This window comes from Henckelia pumila, unplaced genomic scaffold (genome assembly GCF_033568475.1).
Source record: "Henckelia pumila isolate YLH828 unplaced genomic scaffold, ASM3356847v2 CTG_466, whole genome shotgun sequence".
Taxonomy (NCBI): domain Eukaryota; kingdom Viridiplantae; phylum Streptophyta; class Magnoliopsida; order Lamiales; family Gesneriaceae; genus Henckelia; species Henckelia pumila.
This window is the reverse complement of record NW_027331833.1, coordinates 5,761,650-5,770,912: the sequence shown is the minus strand read 5'-3', so window position 1 is coordinate 5,770,912 and position 9,263 is coordinate 5,761,650. Positions and strand designations below refer to the sequence as shown.

Genomic DNA, 9,263 nt, shown 5'->3' with positions numbered 1-9,263 from the left:
TTGAAAGACCAGAAGATCTTTCAGAATAATAAGTTTCAATGTAAAGCATGTTCTCTTGGAAAACTTATTATAAGACCATCACCAGCTAAAATCCAAACAGAATCACCCATATTTCTTGAACGCATTCAGGGTGATATTTGTGGGCCAATTCATCCACCATGTGGACCATTTCGATATTTTATGGTATTGATCGATGCTTCTAGCAGATGGTCACATGTATGCTTATTGTCAACTCGGAATGTGGCATTTGCAAGATTAATGGCTCAAATAATAAAATTGCGGAATCAATTTCCAGATTATACAATCAAGAAAATAAGACTTGATAATGCTGGAGAATTTACATCCCAGACTTTCAATGATTATTGTATGTCAATGGGAATCACTGTTGAACATCCTGTAGCTCATGTTCATACGCAAAATGGATTAGCTGAATCATTGATTAAACGTCTACAACTGATTGCTAGACCAATGATTATGAAAACAAAACTCCCTATTTCTATATGGGGACATGCAATTTTACATGCTGCGGCATTAATTCGCATCAGACCAAGTGCATATCATAAATTCTCCCCATTGCAACTTGCATTTGGTAAAGAACCAAATATCTCTCATCTGAGAATTTTTGGATGTATGGTGTATGTGCCTATTGCACCACCTCAAAGATCAAAAATGGGTCCTCAAAGAAAAATCGGTATTTATATCGGTTATGACAGTCCATCAATCATTAGATATCTTGAGCCTCAGACAGGCGATGTGTTTACAGCACGCTTTGCTGATTGTCATTTTAATGAAGAAATCTTCCCAGTGTTAGGGGGAGAAAAGAAACACATCGAAAAAGAAATCACATGGTATGTACCATCATTGTTACATTTGGATCCAAGGACCAAACAATGTGAGAAAGATGTACAGCAAATTGTGCACATGCAAAGAATTGCAAATCAAATGCCAGATGCATTTGCAGACACAAAAGGGGTAACAAAATCATATATACATGCTGTAAATGCCCCTGCTCAAATTGAAATTCCAAAGAAACAAATTAAAGACACTCATGATGTCATAAAACGCTTGAAGCGTGGAAGACCAGTCGGTTCCAAGGATAAAAATCCTCGGAAAAGAAAAGGCATAGAGAAACACGACGATCATAAAATAGAAAATGGTGTTCCAGAAGAATCACCTGATGATGAAAATATTCTGTCAGAACCACAAACTGACGAGAATCGTGAAATCTCTATCAATTATATTAATACTGGAAAAATATGGAACCGAAAAGACATAGAAGATATTGATGAGATATTTTCTTATAATGTGGCTTGTGACATCGTAAATGAAAATGAGGATCATGAACCAAAATATTTTGGTGAATGTAAAACTCGTCATGATTGGGTCAAATGGAAAGATGTCATCCAGGTTGAATTGGATTCGCTGAATAAACGTAATGTTTTTGGACCTATAGTCCTCACACCTGAAGGTGTAAAACCTGTTGGATACAAATGGGTTTTTATTCGAAAGAGAAATGAGAAAAATGAAATAGTCAGATATAAAGCTAGACTTGTTGCACAAGGTTTTTCTCAAAGGCCTGGAATTGATTATGAAGAAACGTATTCTCCTGTTATGGATGCAATTACGTTTCGATATTTGATTAGTTTGGCAGTGTCTGAAAATTTGGAAATGTGTCTTATGGATGTTGTTACAGCTTACTTATACGGATCACTTGATAGTGATATATACATGAAAATCCCTGAAGGATTTAAGATGCCTGAAGCACAAAGTTCAAAACCCAGATAATTTTATTCTGTAAAATTGCAAAGATCATTATATGGGTTAAAGCAATCCGGCCGAATGTGGTATAATCGGCTAAGTGAGCACTTGATGAAAAAGGGATATGTAAATGATCCAATATGCCCTTGTGTTTTCATCAAGAAACAACATCCGGATGTATAATTATTGCTGTATATGTTGATGATTTAAACATCATTGGAACGAATAAAGAAATTCAAGAAGTTATGATGTACTTGAAGGAAGAATTCGAAATGAAGGATCTTGGAAAAACCAAGTATTGTCTGGGTTTGCAAATCGAACAAAAAGAATGTGGAATTTTTGTTCACCAGGCAAATTATACAGAAAATATCCTTAAACGTTTTAATATGGATAAATCAAATCCATTAAGTACTCCAATGGTTGTAAGATCATTAAACATAGAAAAGGATCCATTCCGTCCATGTGGAGATGATGAAGTTATTCTTGGTCCAGAAGTACCATATCTAAGTGCCATTGGTGCCCTTATGTATCTTGCAAATTGCACTAGACCTGATATATCTTTTGCTGTAAATTTATTGGCAAGATTCAGTTCATATCCAACAAAGAGGCACTGGAACGGAATTAAACATATATTCCGTTATCTACGAGGAACGACAGATTTGGGACTTTTGTACTCAAAAGACACCAATCAAAGTATCATTGGTTATGCTGATGCTGGATACTTATCTGATCCACATAAGGCACGTTCCCAAACCGGATATGTATTTACTCGTGGAGGCACCGCAATTTCTTGGCGTTCACAGAAACAAACACTCGTAACAACTTCATCAAATCACGCCGAGATTATTGCATTACATGAAGCAAGTCGTGAATGTGTATGGTTAAAGTCAATGACCAAACATATTCAAATATCGTGTGGATTGACAGTAGAAAAGAAGCCTGTGACACTATATGAAGATAATGCTGCATGTATTGCTCAAATGAAAGAAGGATACATCAAAAGTGACAGAACCAAACATATCCCCCCAAAATTCTTTGCCTACACTCAAGAGCTTGAGAAGAATAAAGATATTGATATCTATTACATTCAATCAAGTGAGAACTCATCAGATCTCTTCACAAAGGCTCTTCCCACGACGATATTCAGAAAGCATATATACAACATTGGGATGCGCAATCTACGGAATATGTGAAGAATCACTCATGTTAACATGAGGGGGAGTTTACGTGGCTGCACTCTTTTTCCCTTACTATGGTTTTTATCCCACTGGGTTTTTCCTAGTAAGGTTTTTAACGAGGCAGTATAAAACACGTAATGAATACAGTCATCATATCACGGTCATCATCACAAGGGGGAGTGTTGAAAAATATATTATTATTATGTTGAATATTGAATATTGAATGTTGAATATTGAGTTGTAAAATGTGGAAAATTAGTGTGTGATGATGTAGATGATGATGTTTTAATTTTTGGACTAATCTCAAATGTGGATCTATAAATAGGTCTTCATTTGTGATGAAAAATACAATTGAAGTTGAGAGAAAAATATTATAAAGTGTAGAGTTTGATATATTTTGAGTTTTGGAATATTTACTTTTTACCGTAAATTTTTACTTTTTCACAACAGAAACAACCTTTTACCACTAAGCTATAAGATCTTTTGTTAATAATTAGAGGGGCCGTCAGTATATATTTACTTTTATAAAAATATTAGTTATATAGTACTAAAATTTTTTTAATTTTTGGGGGCCACAAGTCCTACGATGGATCCGCTCCTGGGTGCATGTACGCATGATTACAATGTATGTTATTTTCTATATATTTTAATTTTTAAAATCTTTAAGAACCAAAATTTATACTTATCAATGATAATAATTAAACGAAAAAAGATGAATACAACAATAATAAGAAATGAACATAATTATTTCAATATCACAAATATAAAAGAGTGGTTGATACTAGTTAATTTATACATACGAATATAGTGCTTGTTATTATTACAAGTAGGAATGTCCATCACATGATTCATTCATATGCTACAAAAACAAGACAGGTTTACTGATCTTTCTTGGCCGTTTAACCTTATTCAAACACACAAATATATGAACCCCCCACTTAACATAGAGACTTCACATATTCGGGCTACCCAAACAATTTGGCTCCATAGTTTCATACAACACATATATGTTACAAGGTTAAAGCAATCTTTGTGAAACAGCTGAAGGGAACGATTCACCTTTACCGGTGGCGGTAATAAGTACCTATCGTGTATCCAGTCTGAAAACCAGTGAGAACCAACAATATAACCGCAGCAAGAACAGAGAGAATGGACCATGGGCTATTGAAGTAGTTCCTCCGCAGATTGGCCTTCCATTTCTCAACACGACGGCTACAGTGCTTGTTCACGGCATGAAAAACTTGGATGTAGCTGAATTCGGAAGATATGAGGATGTTTCTTCCAAGCCGGTCGAACATCTGGCAAACCTCTTCATCACCCCCCAACCAGTTTCCAATTATTCCATGGCAGCGAAGCTCTTGGACGTCGTTGGAGTCGGTAATGAGACAGTGCATCAGGAATGCATAATCCGAGGCGTATCTTGGCTTCCCATCGGGGAGGAACTGTTCATATGCAATCAGATTCTTCAACTGTGACTCTGTCTCGTCAAATATATTTAACTGAGGTATTTTCAACACTCCGTTGGCAAATGTTATGTCCATGAAGCTAACTCTCGTACTCTTCCTCTTGAACTTGACACCGAATTGTTTCAGCCTGGACACCGAATGTATGTTTTCCCATTCCTCGAAATCACCCTTACCACCACCTGTGGCCGGGAGCATGTCAGCGAAAGGGAGACACCATACTTCATGTATTAGTCCTAAAATATGGTCGATGTTCTTGGCATGCAACCTCTTCAGCACTACACCTGAGACTGAGGAATTTAACAAGAAGCCATCAACGAATCCCAGAGCAAGGCTACTCAGTTCGTCATCATCATTAATTTTGGTCATTTCAAATAGCTGATTCAGGACAAAGAAAGGGAGCTGATTCTCCATCAGAAGAATGTCATGGCGCAACTGGCTCAGAATCATTTCGTGTTTGAAAACCGGATCATTCGCATGCCTCAGATATTTTGAACGAGAGTAGCGGAGCAACTCTATGAGGAAGATCCCATCAACCAACATTAGCATCACAAACTGGTTTTCGTCGAGATCAAGAGGCTCGGAGTAGCACCTTCTTGCTCGTTTCTCCATCCCTTTTACAGCGGATACGTATGATTTCACACTTGGCTCTTTTTTGCGTTCAAGAAGTTGCTTCAGGTACGTGTACTTGAGCTGCTCCATCTTCTGCAACTTTGAATTGTGGTGGTGATACGGGCCGATGGAAACTATTTCAGGATGCAATGTGCTGTCTCTTTGGCCTAATCGAATGTTCCCATATTCTACTTTGAAGATAGAAGGCGTCGATTGTGGAAAAGGCCATTTTTCGAGCTTGGATTCAATCAGGATTGTGACATCATGCGACATTTGCATTCTCCACCAAAGGTGCTGCAAACAAATCTAACTTGCCAAGTAAAATTTCTATATAGAGCAGAGCATTATTGATCAAAGGGTCAGTTGCATAAGTTATCCCGAGATTGCTAAAAATTTTCGTGAATGAATTATGTATTTCTTATGTGTGTTCAAATCTTGAGCACATGACATTTATATTTTCAAATTTTGAACACTCATCCCTTGGATTATACATATTTTCAAGTATACGTGTTCTTACTATTTGAGAACACAGTCAGCTAATTGTTGTGCGAGTTTTCAATAAGGGTAATGCTACATGTACACTAAGGGTTACATGTTGGGTTACATTGCACTTGAAATTACATGATTAACTAATTGATTAACCTAGGATTCCTTCCCCGAAACATAAAATTGTTCTGTTCTCTGTCTCAAAATATATTTTCATTATCTCATCTAAATCATTATTTTTTACACAAAAATTCTAATAAGATCGTTTTGTATATTAATTTTGTAACACCGATTCAATATAATTTTACGCTAAATAGCATAAACAGTAAAAATAAAAACATTTTCCCTGACTGTAGCAGACCTCATAATAAAATGTCATATGATGGTAACCACTTGGTGCTTGTCCCATCGTTTAGTATAAAAAATTCTTGTTGAAAAACAAAAAATCATAAATTGGTTTAAGAGAAAATTCCAATTTTATCATTTATATTTATTTCTTTGTGATTTTAGTATATATCAATATCAAAGGTCAGTTTTAATCTTTCATTTATTTTTTACAATTTTGAATATTTTTCTAACTTGACGTTGATCCTACACTGACATAACACTTACATGTAGTGCCATATAAAACTCGTGAGATAGAACATAAATTAATAAAAACTGAAAGCTATAAGACTAGAGCTGTCAAAGTGGGTTGAGTCCGCCCCGCTCCATTATATAGGTGGGTTGGATTGACAAATTTCCAACTCGCCAAAATGATGGGTCGACCCGCACCGCCTCGCCAAGTGGTGAGTTGTGATAGGTTGCGGACCAACCCGCCAAATATAATTAAAAATTAGCGGCTTGGCCCGCTCCGTACCGCCAAATAAATGGGTTTGATTGATAATTTTTCAACCCGCCTAAATATCTCCCGCCAACGGATAGGTTTTGATGAGTTGCAGGTTGGCCTGCCCCACCAGCCCGACAACTCTATATAAGATAATCTCAGTTGTAACAACGTGGAAAACAAAATGCGGAGGGAAACATATAGTTTAGTTTTATTTATCTTCTTTATTGTTAAGTTTTGTTTGGTTTAGAACTCCAATTCCTCAAACCAATATATCGGACCTACAATATCTTATCCTCTCCTTTCGCAATGGCACTCTATTGTAAGAAAGCTATCCTCTGGCAACACTTTTACCAAAATCTTGCTCAAGGCAATATTACAGGAAGATGGCATGCCTAGAACAATTCAAAACACGGCTCATTTCCCAGAATATCATTATGCAAGCATATATATACATATATATATATCAGCATAACTGAGACATATTAATTAATCCCATGTTTGGTTGTTCGGTATGCGACACAAGGAGTGGCCGAAACAAACGCGATATATCGAACTGAACATGCAATAACATTGATGTTGCAAACAGAACACCAACACATGTTAGCTAGCTAAAATCATTCAACAAGAAACTGCTAGGAAACAAGACCAGCAGAAATAACATATATAATGAGGTTACAATATATAGCGGCCGACAGAAAAAATAAAAAGGAAAAGGAAAAGAAAATCACCCGTTTATCCGTTGGGAATTAAAGTTGAGGACGATCGAGGAGACTGAAGTTTCTCATGGACCTGTCGATTTAATTTTCCAACAATATCATCAGCCAGCCCAAATCTTGATCAAGTCCAAACGAATTAATAACTAAAGTATATAATATATTCGACTGGTGAATTGCTTTGCCTCGCGTCACATGCATTTTCTTAGCTTATTTTACGGCCATGTTTCTTTCACTTGCTGTCTGTTTGACAATTTGGGGTGGCGTGGAGGGCCATGTTTTCAAATTTTTATTTCAAAGGTTGCTTGTAAATTTATCAATTCAAATGTTCTTATCACTTGCTCTGACCTAGAAAGTAACCGGCTAGCTGCCCTAGAATTTCTTAATCAATTGATTTTACATGAAATATATTTAATAAGAGTAATGCTTGATGTACACCTCGGTGTACACCTTGATTTACATCATTCCTTATTAATTATAAAACTTTCCTTGATCAACTAGATAAATATTTCTTATCATGGGTATTTTGCAATTAATGAGGGAAATTAGGAAAATTTTAAGTAAGGGTATAAACCAAGGTGTACATCTAGCATTTTTCATTTAATAAAGTAAACAATCTATATATGTTTAGTCTACTGTTTAAATTTTATCAAGTATCAACTTGAAAAAAAAAATCAAGTTATTTGTCTTAACTTTCTTTCTAGAATCCGCGTTTGCATTTCACTCTAATCAGCATATATTACACAATATTTTTTCACATCATAAGTGACAAAAAAAATAGTACTTTTGGAGTGAATTAATATTTGGACATAAAAATGAGGAAAAATAAGTTTTTTTGTCCAGTAACTTATCCATGTTTTGGTTTTGGTCCATTAACTTTTTCAATGTGGGTTTTGGTACACTAACTTTGCATTTTTCATGTTTTTTGGTCCAATTGCATACGTGTCAATTTTTTATTGGTCCAAAATGATGACGTGGACCAATCAGAAGTTGACACGTATGTAGTTGGATCAAAAAACACTGACAATGCAAAGTTACTGTACAAAAACTCACATCGAAAAAGTTAATGGACCAAAACTCAAAAGGGATAAAGTTACTGGATCAAAAAACTTATTTTCCCTAAAAATGATATATAATATTAAAAAATATTTTGTGTAAAAATTTAATAAAGCTAAAATATTAGAAATAATTACTTGATTAAATAAATGTAATTTTTATTCTCAAATTTGAACATGCTTAATTTATAATAATATCTCAATATTTAGTAAGAGGTACAAAATTTTTGGTCGTTTTTTTAGTGACTTGTCTTGAATCACTTACTAACCATAGTTATAGCATGCAATTAAATAAACATAATAACATTAAAAACGGAAAAAAGCTTAAAAATATTTATACAATCCCATCGAAGAAACCTGTAATATCAAATGTTAACCAGATTGAATCAAGTACTAACAACCGAAACAGAACATGCATGGATCACGATCGTCACCCCTAACAGTGCTGTTATTCCATCTCAGCGATTGTCTCGTAGGGTCCATCCAACCTAAGGCTTTCCCGTGGAATGGGATGTCAAGGACAAAAACCGAGAACGTGTGCGATAAAAATGAAACTCGTGTTTAATTTGCAATTTATGTGTCTTTTATATTAGCGTTATTTCACGTAAGGATTTATTCAATAACAAAAAGACTCACTCATTTTATGACGCCTCTAAGACCAACACTTTCAGCAGATTTACTTGGCGAGCACCAATCGTCTTTGATTCCGCTCTCTTCGATGCGGTGGATTGTCCTCCCCAAGGAACGTCACCTTCATTTCTCGAGCAATGTATCACATACAACCTTCACTTTTAAGTTTGTACCATGATCAAGTCTGTACTTTGAACTCAGAATGAATTTTCATGATACTTTTCTCAGCTCATCTCACTGGATTTTTTTGGGATACTTATAAGTAAAACACAATGTGTTTCTTTTTCTCCAGAATTCGTCCCCCTCATCAGTGATGTATTACGCTCATAATATATTTGAAAATTCTGCAGATATCCCATCACTACGTTTCAAGACTAGATAGATTCACCAAATTTTATCTTTATGCTTATCAATATCAAATTTATATCACCTTTATACTTTCGATAATTTGCTCCATGTACCTGGACACTTTCCCAGCAATTATACATAATAATGCAGAAAATATATTTTTAATTATAAAGTTTAGTATAAACATAAGA

At 35.2% G+C, this 9,263-nt stretch overlaps 1 protein-coding gene across 2 annotated transcripts; it reads right to left on the bottom strand.

Annotated features, from left to right (window-relative positions):
* Window positions 1–3,711: 3,711 nt before the first annotated feature.
* LOC140872564 (UPF0481 protein At3g47200-like) lies at window positions 3,712–9,027 on the bottom strand. 2 transcript variants are annotated; one of them, XM_073275434.1, is made up of 3 exons: window positions 8,731–9,027; window positions 7,055–7,115; window positions 3,712–5,305 (listed from the first exon to the last, which is right to left on the bottom strand). In XM_073275434.1, the coding sequence occupies exon 3, from the start codon at window positions 5,288–5,290 to the stop codon at window positions 3,998–4,000; it is 1,293 nt and encodes a 430-aa protein (XP_073131535.1). In that variant the 5' UTR covers window positions 5,291–5,305; window positions 7,055–7,115; window positions 8,731–9,027; the 3' UTR covers window positions 3,712–3,997. The 2 variants fall into 2 exon arrangements, with proteins under 2 accessions (XP_073131535.1, XP_073131534.1); XM_073275433.1 differs by lacking the exon at window positions 8,731–9,027 and having other exon boundaries at window positions 3,712–5,317; window positions 7,055–7,328.
* Window positions 9,028–9,263: the final 236 nt, after the last annotated feature.